This window comes from Neovison vison, chromosome 3 (assembly GCF_020171115.1).
Source record: "Neovison vison isolate M4711 chromosome 3, ASM_NN_V1, whole genome shotgun sequence".
In the NCBI taxonomy this organism is placed as follows: Eukaryota; Metazoa; Chordata; class Mammalia; order Carnivora; family Mustelidae; genus Neogale; species Neogale vison.
The window spans coordinates 8,251,937-8,269,666 of record NC_058093.1 but is presented as its reverse complement, the minus strand read 5'-3'; the positions used below and the strand labels follow the sequence as shown (position 1 = coordinate 8,269,666).

The 17,730-nt window shown below is 37.4% G+C and overlaps 1 protein-coding gene across 1 annotated transcript in view; it reads left to right on the top strand.

The window, feature by feature from the left end:
- DNAH7 (dynein axonemal heavy chain 7) overlaps positions 1–17,730 on the top strand; it is a 251,111-nt gene that overhangs the window by 175,850 nt on the left and 57,531 nt on the right. The window contains exons 48-50 of the mRNA XM_044241200.1: positions 3,864–4,018; positions 12,904–13,094; positions 16,762–16,895. Of these exons, the coding sequence (XP_044097135.1) occupies positions 3,864–4,018; positions 12,904–13,094; positions 16,762–16,895 (480 nt within the window). The remainder of the gene's footprint in view (positions 1–3,863; positions 4,019–12,903; positions 13,095–16,761; positions 16,896–17,730) is intronic.

Here is a 17,730-nt window from a genome sequence, read left to right as displayed (position 1 = left end):
CTATGCTTCTCCAGATGTGTTTGGTCCTGAACTCAGAACTTGTGTCTGAATTAGGGGATCCTTTCTTTGGGTCTGTCTCCTCCAGAATTTCTCCCTTACTTTCCATATCCCAGGGACCCATTTCTCTGTATTCTTCTGTCAAATATAATGACATTTCCTCAGAATTTCAGCATCCTGCTCTTTCACACAACATCTGTCCATACTTGGGGCAGAGTGGCAAGAGGGAAAAAGGAAAATACTGGCGTTCCCTGTGCTTTGGACTTAATCTTGGTGTCTACCAGATTGATATGTTGAGGCCTAAGTCACCATAGTGATGGCATTTGGAGGTGCAGCCTTGGGAGGTTATTAGGGACATGAGGGTGGAGTCTTGAGTGGGATTAATGCCCTTAGGAGACACAGAGGGATGATCGCTCTGCTCTTTGCCATGTGAGGAGGCAGCAAGAAGGCTCCATGTACAAGCCAGAAGGGGGCCCTCGGCAGCCACTGGATCTGTTAGGACCTTGATTCCCGGGCCTCTCAGCCTCCAGAACTGTGAAAAATGACTGTTATTTAAGCAACGCAGTCTTTGGTCATTTGTTGTAACAGCCTGAGCAGACCAGGACAGCCTCATATACCAGGCGTGGCACAGGGCCCTTTGCCCAGCCCTGTTACCCAGAGAGACTGGTCTCCCGAGGTAGTAATTGCCTGCGCTACACAGGCTTCTTCATGCTGCTTCGTGGGGTTACAGTTCTGCTGCTGGGGTGGACCTGGACACATGGGCAAAAGAAAAAAAGAGATTCCCCTGCCCCACTCCCCACTCTCTGGCTCACACATGATCGTTTTCTTTCCTCCAGTTTGAATTTTTGCTACCTGTACCTGCTGCCCAGAACCCCCATTAGGCCTGTTCTTTGACCAAAGCCAGAAGATAGAAAGGGAAAGAAAAAAACAATGATGACAAACACACAAGAAACTGACTACCCCCTTACTGGTCATTGCTCAAGTTTGGGGTTTTTTTTTTTTTGTTTATTTATTTGTTTGTTTTAAGATTTCATTTATTCATTTCACAGAGAGAGATCACTGCAGAGAGGCAGGCAGAGAGGCAGGCAGAGAGTGGGGGAAGCAGGCTCCCTGCCAAGCAGAGAGCCCGAGGCGGGACTCGATCCCAGGACCCTGGAATCATGACCTGAGCCGAAGGCAGAGGCCCCAACCCATGGAGCCACGCAGGCGCCCCGATTGCTCAAGTTTTAACCTTCTTCCCATTCACTGTTTACTATTTGCTTTTTAGAATCTGTGAGTAAAATTTGGTATTTTTCCCAGAACTTTTCATTATAATCAGTGGAAGAGAACAGCTATGACAGACTTTGACCAGGTTGGTCTGCACCAGAATTCTTTCCTCCAAATTTGAGGTGGTACTTTGGCCTGGTATTCCCCATGCAAGGGTGACTGCTTGGAAAATCCCTGTTTTTAGAATCCATTAACCTGTGTGTTTGCCAGATGCTTTTTATTGTTTATCTTCCAGAGGATTATCACACTTACTTGATCTAGGGAAAAAGGATAAAGAAGAATCACTGTGGACCTTTCCCTCAAAGAATAACCAATTTAGATGAGTGATACCATTAGCAAATTATAAAATTGCCATGATAGAATATGAGCATTGTATCAGAGTATCACAAATGTAATACAGATGAACCGCTAAAGAGGTTAGAGAGAAAGAACGAGATGGGCTTTGTGTATTGCATAACATTGAAGCTGACCCTGAAACATGGGTAGGACTTGAATGTGCAAGAATGAGAAGTGTATTTTGGACAAAGGAACAGCGTCAATATGGGTATTGTGGTTAAAAATTGTGGAAGCAACAGAAGGAAGAGTGAGTCATTCAGTTTCTTTAGGGAAGCATAAATGCTAACACCATAATCCGCCCAACTTAAAAATACTTCTAAAATGTGACAGAATGAAACTTCCATATTTATAAGTTTTATTTCTTTCTAATTTTCCTTCTCACTCCCTTATGGATATGGTTCTCTTTTTATTAGTTGATTACACTTAAGATATTACACTACTCTTTTGGTCTCATTTCTTACTAAATACAATTAACATTATGGTATGGACTGAATTGCCCACCGCTCATTCCTAGGTTGACTATATTACCCGCCATGTGACTGTTTGGAGGCAGGGCATTTAAGGAGGTAATTAAGGATACGTGAGGTCATAAGGGTGGATCCCTAATTCAATAGGACTGGTGTCCTTTTAATCAGAGACACCAGGAATGCCTGCACAGGGGGAGGGCCCATGTGAGGATGCAGCAAGAGAGCTGTGTTTTCTGCAAGACAGGAAGAAAGGCCTCTAGAGAAACCAAACCCGCCGGCACCTGGATCTTGGGCTTCCAGCTTCTGGAACTGTGGGGAAAAAATTTTGTTAAGACAGTCTGTGGTACTTTCTGTATTGCAAACCATTTGAGCTGACCTTGAAACGTGAGTAGGACTTGAACATGAAAGGATGAGGAAGAAGTGCATTTTGTACAGAGGAACAGTGTGAACATGGGTATTGTGGTTAAAAATTGTAGAAGCAATGGAAATAAGAGGGAATCAAGCTGACTTTCAAGCTGACTGTTATATCGTATAATGCTAATACTGGAGGACTAGACTATCTTCTTTCTAATAAAGGTACATGTTTTATGCCAGGTTATAACTTAAATGCTAAAGGCATGATTATTTCTATTTGGGACAGATTACCCAATAAAATTCTAAATTCATACTATAATGAGATGAAATCAAATAAATAAATAAATTTTTAGCCCCACATTGTTTTGTTTTATTTTTGCCCCGATCACCTTCTATTTTCTCCTTTCACTCTTCTAACAATCCGTGTGCTTTTTCTGTGCTCACTTTTGAAGAGTATGACAGTATCTGTAGGAATGTGGCCAGAATTATGGCTTGTAAAGTTTACTAAAACTTCCCAGAGAAAGAACAGTAATCTTAATGCTGATTCCATTTCACACAGGGCAGAGAGGAGATGGTTGGATACCATTTGGCCATGGCAGATCTTGGTTAACTCTGTTTGACCCCACAACACTCTGGAAGAGAACCTGGCTGCCTCAGGGTTTACTGTTCTTATTCTTATCATAAAAGGGGGCGGTGAGAATAGAGCAGGAAGAATGAGCTCACCCAGAGTGCAAAAACTGACTTTGAGAGAACATATTTCTGTCTGTAGGAAGCTCACAAATATGTAGTGAGCTACAAATATGACGTGAAATATACAAGTGTTTGAAACAAGTCCCAGATCAACAGTTGTGTTAAAACTTTAGGACCCAGGAAGGTTAGAGGATTAAAATCTGGCTCCTCACCTTTTTTTTAAAGAACCATTATATCTTTAATGGTCGAGATTTCAAAGAGAGGAATGATGTCTCAGTTCTTTCTCCTTTCCCTCCTGTGCAAATGATAGCAGATCGAAGCCAGGAAATGGAGGTGACTTGTTCAGGGTCACAGGAGTAATTAATGAAGGGCGGGGCCTGGTGAAGAGCTAGAGTTTCCTGATTTACAATATTCGTGATGGTTAATTAATTTCATTAACTGGCAAGTGTGGCAAGTTTTGTTTTTTGTTTTTTTTGTTTTTTTTCCAAAAATGTAATTTAACCTTTAGAGAATGATAATTTTCCAAATGGAGTTAAAAAAACCTTGTGTTTGCCAGGTGAATTTTTTAGAGATGTCATTTTAATAGCCTGCCCAATCTAAATGTCTCTGCTATAAGGTCACAGTTTCTCATAATTAGTTAAAAAGTAAAATATTACTGTAAAGCATAAACTATGAGAAAATGATGTGTGCCTGGCTAAGTAGCCTGGAGACAAATCATAACTTGGTCAGCACTGTCTTTCTTCCGTCTTCCAGGAATGCAAGAAGGTGGCCGCTGATGATAGATCCTCAAGGTCAGGCTAACAAATGGATCAAAAACATGGAAAAAACCAATAGTCTTCACGTGGTTAAATTAAATGATCCTGACTACGTCAGGACTCTGGAAAATTGCATCCAGTTTGGTACCCCTGGTAAGTATGTGAAAAATAAGTGTGTGTTAGGAAATGCCTGGAGAGGGCACAATTAACCCAAAAGGATGTAGGTTTTTTTCTTTTTTAAAAAGATATTTGTGTCAGATTCATCTTCAATAAATAATGACTTTGTTATGTCTTTCATTACTTATTGATAATTATTCAGGAACTTGAGAATTTTTGTTCTCTCGGGTTAGGCTATTTTCTTTGTCCCAAGATTCATTTGCAATGCATCCTCTAATGTAATTGTTTTCATTTTTGTCTGTGCTTTGCCATTCTTAGTGCTTGCTATAACTCCACTACTGCAATTAAAAGGACCACTTGATATGCCAGAGGTATTTTAACACGACATTAGTCCATTTGTGTGTTTATTCTTCCTTCAATTGTCCTACCAAAGTGGCAGAGGAGTGAATACACATTTCCCATGGCTCTCATCTGCCACAATGGAGAGATTAGAAACTTGACAGACTTTTTCAGTAAAGCCCCATGCACATGTCACATTTGTTAAAATATTTATGCTTTGAGTAAATTGGGGTTGTCACATTTTAAATCTATGTTATCTGTCAAATTCTGGCTATTTACTTGACCAAATAAATACATGCGGACATTATGAAACGACAACGTATTTATCCTTAGGGTGAGTTGAGTAAATCCCAGTTGCCATTAGAGCTAATCCTGCTTGGAAGAATGATAACAAACGTATCAGGGAGGTAGTCCTACAGACATTTTATTTTTGCATATTAATAATGGGCTAATCTTTAAAATACTATAAATTTTAGGTTTGTTAGGATTCACATGGGATGAAAAAACTAAATCTACCTACAAAGTCTGTGTTTGTGTACATGGACGGGGAGACACACATGCAAAGATATTTCATTCCTCCAACCGGTGTTGGGAGTATAGGGACAGAGGTGTCACAAGGAAGGCAAACAGCTCTGCTCTCAAATATCCTTCTTGCTTAATGTATCGGACAGCATGTGTGGGATGGATAGACAATGTGCACAGTATCATAGTGTAACTAACGGTAACCACAACATAGAAAGTGGTCATATGTCACTGACCCTTGTTAGAACCGCTGTGCTCTTACAGGTAGGTACGCTAGCTCTGGAATTAGAGTACCTGCCTCTGTTACTCTTCGTTTAGTTCAGTGATCTGAGACTCAGTTTCCCCATCAGTACTTTGACCAGATAGTGGGGAGGAAATGAGTTCCTGTGGTTTGGGTACTTCTGGTAGTGTCTGATAAATTCAATGTATGCTGTTTCTTAGTTGGAGATTTACTATGGGGTATGCGCATAGTCTCTTTTAGTTATATTACATTATATTTAATTAAATTAGCATAACAAAAAAGGCACAGATATTTACGAGAACTCAGAGAAATAGGGAAGATATCTTGAAAGAATTGGCACCTTAAATACTGTAATTAAAATTACTTGATTTCATTTAGTCAAATTTCCTTGATATGCTAAAAAATAGCATCTTCCATGTGCTTAATGTTCTAGGATTCTACAGTCTCAGTCATGGATCTTGCTGTTAGTGTTCCATAATTTAAGGGAAGAAAGGGCCATGGAGACAATCAGTATAGAGGTTTCCAAACTGTGGGAGAGAAGGTCAACTTTTAGTGGGTCAAGACCAGCATTTTTCAAAGAAATACAGTAGAGAAGAATAAAATATTATAGGCTGCCTAGCATGGAGTCAATGTAAGCATTAGTTCATTAAATTTTTGGGAGTTTTATGTGCATATGTATGTATGTGCCTAATCAAAATTTAAAATATATTTCTTACTTGGAGTTGTGCCCATAAAAATACGAAATCCAATAGTAATTCCAATCACTTCATTCAATCAACAAAGTAAGTGAGGTGCTCTAGAATGTTAGTCACTTGGCTTAACCAAGATTGCGTCCCCAGTAAAGGGCAGGGCTGAAACTAGTCCCCAAGACCCCCCCTTTGCCCAATGTCTACTGGACCACTCGCAGTTGCTTAACCTACTTTTGGGGATGAACGACTTTAAAAATGGATAGTAATTATTTACAATACCTTCTAACATTAGTCATCAGAGAAAAGTGAACATTTTAAAACTATTATAGAAAGAGTAACAGATGGCAGACTTTGTAACTATTTTTGTATCGGAACTTCAAGTAAAAGAATTGGTTACTGTTACAGTTTTTAAACATAGGCAGTTAAAGACTTCCTTTTAAAAATTACTGTAGACATTGGCCAATTCAGGAACACTGGCTTTTGATGCATCCTCCCTTGCTGGTAGCCTGGGCGGCGAAGGCTAAAGTTTTCCGCTCCTTCGTCCACCTGCCCCTGCTTCAGCCAGAGCAGCCTCCCTCTTCTTCGTCTCTATTCAATTTTCAGATAATATCCTCTTTGGGGAAAAAAAGTATCCTCCTGCTTGCAAAAAATGTTTGAAAGCTGTGTTCTAGAAAATAGAGATACATTTATATTAGCTACATCAGTGAATCAGGTGTGCATAGAATATTGATCATATTAATATTGCTGATGAATCCATTTATTTGTACTCCCCAGTAAAGCTGGAAAAATAAGACATTTTAAAAAGACATCAACTGGCATAGAAAATCTCTGAATAACTTCTCATTCACTCTATGAAAAAAACAATCTTTGCTTTAAGAACATCTGTCCTACCTGAGCTTGCCTTTCCTTTATCTCCTAGCCCTTCGCTTTCTTTTCCCCCTTGAGTCTAACGTGCAAAACTATTTCTGGTTTAATTTTTCTCTCCTTCGCTCACTTGCTTGTTCTTGCACTCACCTAACAAATATTTGTTGTGCAACTACCACATGCCACTGGAAACTTAACATGAGCAAGACAGACTTGGTCTCTGCTGTTTTGGAGCTTATTGGTTTCAAGAGGGAGACCATGGTTACACGTCGTTGAGAGTCGTAACACGGTGGATACGGTGGATACGGTGGATACGGTGCACAGGAGCAGGGAGTTCTTATGACCTGGCATCGCTTCCCATCTCTTGGCTTTCTGCGTTCTTCCATCCACTTGGTGAATTCGTTTAAGGGCAGCCTTTAAGACACAGCTCAAACGGCTCTCTTCCTGTGACATCTCTACCTCTCCAGGAAATGCCAATAGTGAAGTTTTTACAAATTTCTACTATTGCCTTTATGATTATGTATGTAACTGTTTGCTTCTCACCTCCAAGCTCTTTGAGAGTCCCCAGTAGGTGGTTCAAAATGGGTACAAAATGCTATGTTGTTGTACAGAAATACACAGAGGATTTTTTCTTAAAAATTTGAAGTCTAACATAGAATAATGCAGATAATTCATCATTTTATAAAAGCCTGGTATCAGTTGCTGTCGTAAGGGAAAATTATATATGAAAGGAATACTTGGGTCTCCTTTATATTTTTTTTAGGAAGGATAACTATGTTTAGTGAGATGCTCTGCCTTACTCAAAAGACGTTAACAGCATGTGTTTGGTCCCCAGTCTTGGTTCCCCACTAGGTTTGCAAATACAGGATGAGCTGACATTAGGAAACGAGGAAGGGTTTTTACAGAAATCGGTATATGGTTAACTTTGATGATAGAAAAATGAAGAAAAGCCCGTCTTATTAATTTTTCCTCCTGTATTTTAACATGAAACATATTTTGATCTAGTTAAAATTTAGAGGAGTCAAAATAAAATAGTTAAATTAAGGATAACATTCTGGGGTCATTTGTGTGCCTATAGATTTTTGTTCTTTTTCCTGTTTTTTTAAGTTGAGAATATTTTTGATTTCTTACTGAGGCTCATAATGTAGTAAATATTGAATTCTGAGAATAGATTTCTTTGAAATCAGGATGCTACAGAAAACAGGCATAAGACTTGATTCTGTTAGGAATACATTTTCACTTTTTGGGAAAAGAATCAAGTTTGTGATATTTAAGTTTTATAATATGTATTTTATCTTTAAAGAGACCCATACATATAAATTTAGACACTCTTAATTCTTTCAAAATAGGAAACATGTTGGTGTAGGAGCTGAAATTGTATATTTTTAGGGAGAAATAATTTAAAGATGAGATTTTAATCCAAAAATTTCTTTTAATAAAAGTTGAGGCAATTAAGGAAAGTTTAAATGTTGTAACACTTCATAAACAGGATTTCCAGTTCATATCTTATTCTAGAAAATTAATAGACTTTAAAAATCTGATCATGTAAAAATAAAAATGAGAATCCGGTACCTAGTATCACTGTTGTCACTTAACATTAAAAAATCTATTACAATAAAAGAATTTAATGGAGTAGATATATTCCAAAAACAAGATTTAAAAATAACTGAGATAAAAATCTATTACAATAAAAGAATTTAATGGAGTAGATATATTCCAAAAACAAGATTTAAAAATAACTGAGAAAAAGTTGAGTGTGTAGTAATTCTAGCCAACCAGTGAATAGGAAGTGAAACAAAGCAAAAACTTAGCATGACTTTAACAATGTATAGTAAAAAAAATGACAAAACTTCACAGAAAAGCACAATTTGAGTAGGACATCTCATTTGGTCTGATAAGAAAATTAAATGTTATAAACATGTCACTCTTTCAGAAATACATATTTTAGAAATAATGCCAAAGTTAACCTAGAAAAAATAAATGAAAAAGCCAATAAAAATTCAGAAGAAGAGTGAGTTTTCAATTAACAAATAAGTTCTGGAATAAATTTTAATACATGTAAGCCTTTAACACATTATCAAGTAAATGTTATGAACCAATGGAAAAATGATAGGTTATTCAGCAAAGGGTGTTGAAGAAGTGGTTTTGTGGTCTTACCTCAGACCAAAATATGTTCTAGATGAATTGAAGAATTAAATATGAAAGGCAAAAATAGAAGACATAAATGCTAAAAGAACATAGGGGAATAACTAACTTGTCTTTGAGAAGAAACTTTCTAAGAAAATACACACTTGATAAAAAAAATTCATATATTTGACTCTAAAAATTTATAAGCTAAGCCAAAAAATATCAAACTTAAGAGACTATTAGGCAATTAGAATTTATGGAATTTATATCCCAATTTAAGCAATCAAACTGCAATCAAAATATTTTAAGTTGGGGCACCTGGCTAGCTCAGTTGGTAGAACATGACCCTTGATCTCGGGGTTGTGAGTTCGCACTCCATGTTGGATGTGGAGCCTATTAAAATATAAATTAAAAATTTTTAAAAATTGAAATAAAATATTTTAAAACAATGTGGAAATCTATTCCTTGCCATATATTTGATAAGATTTTGAATTTTGAATTATATATATATATTTAAAGATTTTTTTAGAATTTTGAATTATATTTTTTAAGCTATGGCAATTTTTAAAAGATTTACTCATTTATTTTAGAGACAGAGAGAAAGAGAGCAGGGGAAGGTAGGGGCAAAGGGAGAGGGAGAGAATCTCAAACAGACTCCCCCTCTGATCACGGAGCCCCGCGTGGGGCTCAGTCTCACAACCCTGAGATCATGACCTGAGCAGAAATCATGAGTTGGATGCTCAACTGACTGAGCCACCCAGGTGCCCTGGCTGCGAAAATTTTTTTAAAAGAGTCTTTACCTGTGTGCCTAAGTGGCTCAGTTGGTTAAGTGACTGCCTTTGGCTCAGGTCGTGATCCCAGAGTCCTGGCATTGAGTCTGCGTCAGGCTCCTGGCTCAGCAGAGAGTCTGCTTCTCCCTCTGACCTTCCCCCTCTCATGCTCTCTCTCTCTCTCATGCTCTCTGTCTCAAATAAATAAATAAAATCTTTCAAAAAAGTCTTTACCTTTCAGAAGTACTTAGTCAAATACCTGAAAGTGAAGTTTTATGATATCTAGCATTTGAGATGAGGAAGAAATGAAAGAAGTTTGGCTAAATTTACAAGGGTCAAAGCAGGAAGATTTGTATATCAAGTTCAGCATACTGTTCTTTTTGCTTTTGAACGAAGCTTGAAAAACTTTTTAAAAGATTTTATTATTTATGTTAAAGAGAGAGCATGAGTGGACAGGTGTCAGGGAGGCAGAGGAAGAGGGAAAGAATCGCAAACCCCAAGCCTACTCAGTGCTGAGCACAGAGCCTGATGCAGGACTCAAGCTCACAACCTTCAGGTCATGACCTGAGCTGGTCTGGTGCTCCACTGACCGAGCCATCCAGGCGCCCCTGACCAAGGTTTGAAAATTTCTACAAGTAAGAAAAAAATGTAAAAAAAAAAAAAAAAAAAGTGTAAACAAACCTGGTTGTTTGAAAACAACCAGGAAATGGGAGCTATTTGTTACAACAATGTTAAAAGATACGAATAAAGTTTTAAAAACTAGCACTTTATGACAATGAACGATACTTGTTCCCCAATACCTCTTGGTTTCCCTGTATTTCCGTGGGCAACATTGAGTCCGCAGTTAAAGAAACTCCCCAGCTTCCGTTGTGATTGCATATGATCGTGGGACTATGGTCTGGCCGTCAGGGTGTGAGTGGAAGTGCCATTTGTGATCCTCAGGAAATCTTCCTTAAGGATGTTTTTCCTTTTCTGTTTCACACACTGTCCTTCTCACCCTGGACAGATTCCCTCGGGCTCCCTTTACATGAGCTATAAAGTCCTTCTTTCTCATGTCACAGTCATTGTGGGTTTGTTATCACTTGGAGCTGTACCGAATTGTAAAGAACATACACAATAGGAGAATGGGCCAGTGTACTAATAGATAATATCCAGAGGGGGGGAAATAGAATTCGACAAAGAGCATCCAAAACATCAAGCCTTGAATACAAACTTTAACTATTTTTTACCTTTCAAGTTTTACGAGTCATGAGTATAGTATTTAATGCTGTCCGTCTCACGTGGTGGTTAAGGAAGCCGTGGTAGTAGCCACCCTGCTCAGTTCAAGTGTTTGCTTTGTCATTTACCAGTTGATTTAACTGGAAATTTTAGCTCCGTTGCCTTGTCCCAGTTTCCCCACATGTAAAAATGGGGTAACAGTATTCCATGTTATTTAAAACATTTGAGGGTGAGAAAATAAAATGTCATCATGGTGCCTGGCATTTATAAATACAATATTATATAAAAACAGGTTGAAAAGGGGCAAAAAAGAGTGCTCATTGCAACTCTGAAAGTTCTACAGCCATTCAGGAAAGCAATTTGGCAATATAAATAGCCTTTAAATTAATTGCACTTCTAGGACTCCAGCTTGATTAAGTAATCAGAGATGAACACAAGGGTTTTTTCAAAAAGATGTTCACTGTAGCATTATTAACAACAGAAAAAATGGAAGCAATCTAAATAATAGATTAATGTATTTAATCCATTATAATGCACTCATATTATTTAACTATGAAAAATAATCATTTTATTCAAGCAGAAAATGAAAATGAATTTTAAAATCATCTGAGATGCCTGCTTTGGTTAATTAAGATCTCAGCAGTGAAGGAAATTGACAGGACAATTTTAGGAATTCATTTAGCCAGGTGTAACCTCTGGGAAGGAGCAGAGTATGTCTGTACTTTAATGGCAATAGAAGTTCAAAATACCCGCCATCCAGATACTCTAAGCTCCCCTTTCCCAGCAAGATTGCACATCTAGGCTCTCAAAGGACTTGTATAAAACACCATTATTCAAGGTTGGCTGCAATAGCACCCCCAAACTCCAACATGTAAGACTAATTTGGCAAATGTATCATAAGCCTTAACGATGTCACTGTTCTTTCATCCAAGGATTCATCCAAGGATTCTCTTTCTAGAATGCTGTCATAAGAAAATATTTTTAAGCACAAAGTTTTTGTACACAGCGCTATTTATAATATTGAGAACAGACAACAATTAAAATATCTAATAGTAGAGAATTGACTTAAAGTATTAGATAAAATTAATATTGAGACTATTATACAGTAATTAAAAGCATGTTTATTAATTTTAACTGGTATATTTATGGTATAATGTCAAACAAAATAATTAGGGTGTGAAATTAGATATATTGTTTAGTCTTGATTGTGCATAGAAAAAGATTAATAAAATACTTAAGAGAAAATTGATTCAAATAAATTTATTCAAATAATTCAAAAAATTCAAAAAAATGTATTCAACAAAAATTATCATAGTTTTGTGTCCTTTGTCTATCCAACCATATATGAGTATGAGTCAATTATGTAAAATATTTAAAAGATAAGCTGAGCCACACTAAACATTCTAAGAGCTTATTTGAGCAAAAATTGGTTGGAATTGGGCATTGCCAGTTTGGATGTGGTTAGATTGCTCCACTGACCAGAGCTGAGGGAAGTAGGGAGAAAAGAAAGGAAATTATTTGGCTGGCAATAGCTTAAAACCTCGTTGGCTGTTTGTACTTGGTTATCCTTAGGATTTTTATTTTTATTTTTGATTGTTATCCTTAGGATTTTTATTTTGACTTTGTGACCTTGAGACCTCAATAAGCTTAGATTCCGGTTTGCTTCCCTAGGTCACCATAGCATTAAAGCCAACTCAGCCTAATGGCCTCCTTATTTAACACTTTTATTCTTACCCACATTTCCTCATGTTCTACAATAAGCTCGAGTTACTTTCTTAATTAAAAATCAATAACCATTTAAATAGCTACAACTTGAAATGTTTATTGTCTGGTGTGTCAGATGGATATACCTCTCCGCCGCCGTACTGGGGCACACAGTGAATGGGAGACCAGGTGGGGAGCCCTGAGTAGGACCATAGCCAAGAGGTGTGGAAGATGATGCAAAAGGACCAGATAGACCCACCAGTTCAGCCCATCCCGCGGGCACCCGATTATTTTTTTATGACATTGTTTCCTTACACTCAGAAGACAAAAATAAATTTATAGGTAACTAGGGTTAATAGTAATCTAGGGGCTGAAAGAATTTGGGGGGTTGCATGTTCACAGTCAATATTTAAAATAACATGGCATCTTTTTCTGATTCCACTCCAGTGTTGCTAGAAAATGTCGGAGAAGAACTAGATCCTATTCTGGAACCTCTTCTACTGAAACAGACCTTTAAGCAGGGTGGGAGTACATGTATCCGACTTGGGGATTCCACCGTTGAATATGCACCGGATTTCCGCTTCTATATTACTACGAAGCTGAGAAATCCTCATTATCTTCCTGAAACATCAGTAAAGGCCAGTATCTAAAGTGAATGTTTCTCTTTTGAATTTTACAATCAATGACTGTATTTTCCTCCTAAGGCATAAGAAGGACGGGTTTCCTAAGAAAAAGAGATTTTGTCCTTGTTTGGCATTTCCTGAAATTGCTGTAATAATTCCAATGTTTATTTTGTGTGCGCATGTGAGTAACTTCAGTATGAAGTGAAAAAAAAAACACTCTGAGAATCTAATTCCTATAACTGATATTACTCTTAGAATTTCATTGTTAAGAATAGATGATATATATGTACCCCCTTTGTAATAAATGATAATATGCTAATTCTTGGCATTGAAATTTTTAAAAATCCATTCTTCTTTCTTAGAATAAGGATGCTGTTATCTAACTTTATATAATTACTTAAAAGAATTGATTTTCATCAGTGGTTCTTGAAAATACTAGGAGTTCCTTTCAAGAAAGCTAGTTTAAAGTTTTAGCCAATGACTAAAATTACTTGAGACATTGATCTGCGACTGAGCTCCTGGAGGTCGTTCCATATTTTATTCCCAAATCTTGGCATTCAGTAAGGTTGGCACTTAGTCAATGTTTGTGGAATGAGTGTGGGAGGGAGGGGTAACTTTCATTTATGGAAACTAGCAGGAGAGGTCATTAAGAAATATTGATTCAGATTTTGAAAGTTACATATGGAGACAAGATTTAACCAGAGAGTTCAAAAACTGTCCTTTTTAAGGAATATTTAAATTGATGTGGGCCTCTGTCTACAGAGGCAGAAGAAGCACAAAGATGACATAATTCATTCCCTCCAAGATGAATTAACATGGCAACTGCTCTTAAGAGGTTTACACTATAAATAATATGTATGTTAAGTGACTGTATTTATGACTAAGAAAACACAGGAGCTCTAAATTGGGGACATACTTTAGACTGGACATTCAGAGAAGCCAAGAAGACTGAGGGAAAGTGGGGTAACCCTTGAGGTTAGTTTTTAAAATACAATGTTAAAATATGGAAAATCTTGGCCACTATTTTTAACTAATTAAAATAAGTGTTATCTAAACACCTAAAAATGGTGTATTATCTTTCAGGAGAGGTAGTATCTAGTAGTAATTTAAACATGGATTCTGAAGCCATTTGAACCTGACTACCTTGGCTCAAAACCTAGCTTTATCATTTGCCAGCTGTGTGACATTAGCAAATGATCTAATCTCTCTGTCCCTCTCTGTCCCTCCTTCTCTGTCTAGAAAATGGGAATAATAAATATTCAGCTCATAAAGTGGTATGAAGACTAAATTAATTAATTTATGTAAGGGCTTAGAATAAGTCCCAGCACATAGTGTTATATGAGTGTTAATGATTAACATTATTATTTAACTTTTAAATATAAGTGAGAAAGTATGAAACATAAAAGAAAATGTTAAAATCCCAAAACTATGTTCATTTTTTTTTAATAAATGACATGGAAAACCATTTTCACTTTTCAGTAAGACCTATGAAAATCTCACAAATGACTAACAATACTTAGTTCACAGGTAACTAGTTATAGAAGCCATAAACTGCTGTGGGGAGGAAACTGATCTATGATTCAGTATTGAAACCCTTACAATCCCTAGGGTGTCTTATTGCTTCATTATTTTTAATTGCTGGGATTGATTAAACAGGGATTAGAAAACATAGTGAGGCAGTTACTTGCTTTTATTTACAAATTAAAATACTTCCTTTAAATCCTATTTTTAGGGCCTTTTATGTACCTTTGCTTTCAAAAGTACCCAAGGGATGATACGGTGCTGCTATAATCCTTTTGAATCTAAATGAAAATAAAATTATGAAATCATATGTTGTATAATTTAAAATGCTTCTTTGTTATTATTTTCTTTAAATGGTTTATTGTCATTTGTGAGCAAATGCTTAGATTTACAAAGTCTTGATCTTAAAAGATCCCGCACTAATGGGATATGAATGAACACCTCCATGGGTCTGAAACAATGAAGTGAAAGTTATAAAACATACATTTCTCTCAATAATTTGTGCCCTTGGTTTCTCATGTCAAGAGGAAAATCTCTTGAACGCTTTATTTTTTTCCCATGAATAAATGACAAAGCAGTAGAGAATTACAAAATAACATTTCATGAGTTTTTGTTAATTGCTTGATTTTAAGAATTTCTTATTCTCCCATCTAAATGTATGATTACGCTCATATAATCTATCCCTAGTGGTATCCAAAGCCCACCACAGGTCAAGTGAAGGGGGGACAAATTTAACCAAGAGGAAACCACCAGGGAAAAGGTGCCAAGTTTGGGCAGAGGAGGGGGTCACCTTCCTAGAGGTACTGCAAGAAATTGTTGTACAGTTTCTGATCGCAGGTAGGACATTTTCTTACAGAGATGGAATTACCCTGTTCTTGCGGAGGGAGTATTCTCAAATTCTCTTACTAGGAAAGGTGGGGAAATGTGGAGTCTCCCACTCAGCAGCCAGAGCCAAAATACAGGCAGACACTTCACAGCTGATGGGCATGGATTCCACCAGAAATCAGCCATAGCAGAAATGAAAGTCACAGGGAAAGAAGGCACAGAAGGTGATGCTCGAGACATAAACACAGAACCGAGCTCAAGACCCAAGGGCAGAGAGCAGGCAGATTGTAAAACATACGTTTAAAAGAGCCAGGGTGCAGGGTAGGGGGTCTCGAATTAAGCCAAGGTCAAGTAAGCATTTGTTGACCTATAGGTTCACTGATGATCAGAACCAAAGAGTTTCTGCAGTTTATTGCTGGGAGCATGAAGGGCGTATGGAGGCTGGGGTGAGAGTGGATTGTAGAGCACTGAAGAACGGAAGGAGGGGGAGACAGAAAGCATATATAAATACGTAAGATTTTCAACAGTACTGTTGTGACGGCGCAAAGAGAGTATCATTCCATAGCTGAAGGGTTTGTGGGAGAAACAGAATGAATTATTCGTTTATTTGCTATGTGAAAGACCTCAGCATGCCAACCTTCCCACTTATGGGAAACAACCAGGGGAGGACAAATTTTAAGATGTAGGAAACAGAGCCTGTAAGAGCCTTTATATAGTAGGAGTATAAAGTAAACGTTGATAGATTTCACCTCGATGGATACCAATAAGTGTATATTTCCTAGTTCACAATAATGGCTGTTCATACTGTAATGTGATTATCTAAGGGGCCATATTGTAATATTACATTATATATCATACATTTTAAACCATGTAATATGATTATCACATTATAAATATCGTATATGCTCATGAGGAGTAATAGCAGTGTTCTTTTTCCTCCTATCTCACTTGTTAAGGTTTCCTTTACTTTTGATCACCACCGGGATCCGTAACATAAATTAGCCCATCCAGCCAGTACGGAAGATAGCTTCCAACCTGATTCTAATGGATTTGGGGATTAAACAATTGTCAGAAATTGGATCAGTTTGTAATAGGAATAAACTGATCACCCAACAAAACCCTTTGAAATATACATTTATGCCTGTGAGAAACTTTGGTGGGTTTTTAATCCAGCAGCCAAACTTGCCTATATCTTTAATCATAATCTCTACAAATTGCCACTTTTCACATATACTACTATAGTAAAGAGAGTCTATTTTAAGGTTAAAAATTTTGAAAGTAGAGGCTTTCTCGATAGAAACGATGGTGCAATTCTTGTTTATTTTTCCATTTACAGGTAACATTACTCAACTTCATGATCACGTCGGAGGGAATGCAAGATCAGCTGCTGGGAATTGTGGTGGCCCGAGAGAGGCCAGACCTTGAAGAAGAAAAGCAAGCCTTGATACTACAAGGAGCCGAAAACAAAAGGTATCAAACCTTATAAAACACAGAATTATTGGGGCGCCTGTGTGTCTCAGTTAGTTAAGTGCTGGACCCTGGATTTTGGCTCAGGTCATGATCTCAGGTTGAGCTGAGCACGGAGTCAGCTTAAGAGTCTCTCTTTTCCCCTCCTCCCCCACTGCCCCCTGTCCCACTCACACGCACGCGTTCTCTCTAAAAAACATTGTTCTTATTTCAAGATCCCTTAGAATGGATTACAGTACATTTTCAAGCTGTGTTTTGTTAGATTTAGTAGGTGCATTGAATGGGGAGAATTAAGAGGAAAATAGAAGGCATTACAATATCTCTAGGTTAATTTAGAAACCTGCGTAAGAGTATATTTTTACATACAAGTTCTTGGGCACTAGAAGAACTGGAAGGCCTACCCCACACAAGTCAAGGCAATGAATTTTTAAGTATTCAACAGAGTTTTAGCACAAAAGTTTGGGTATTCATCATGTAGCTGACATTCTCTCTCTGAACGAGCCCACTGCATCCCGCTGTCCGCTCACACTGTCTCTAGCACAGGTACAAAAGGTGAAGCTCTAGAAGTCATGAAAAATCTTGGAAAATAAATGGAGCGATGCTTTGAGTTCACTCGAGGCTGAGATACTTGATGGCAGAGCAGATCGGCTCATCCCTCTCCCTCCCGTTACCACGTAAATGATCGTCGGGAAGAGAAGTGGAGCAGAAAGTCCTGTCTTTTTGACATTCTGCAAGATAAGAAATTAATTATACAACATCACCGTTACGGGTGTTTGTCACAAAGCGATGCACAAACCACAAAGTTTAGGTTCCAAGCTCTTTGTTTCCTAGACAAGAA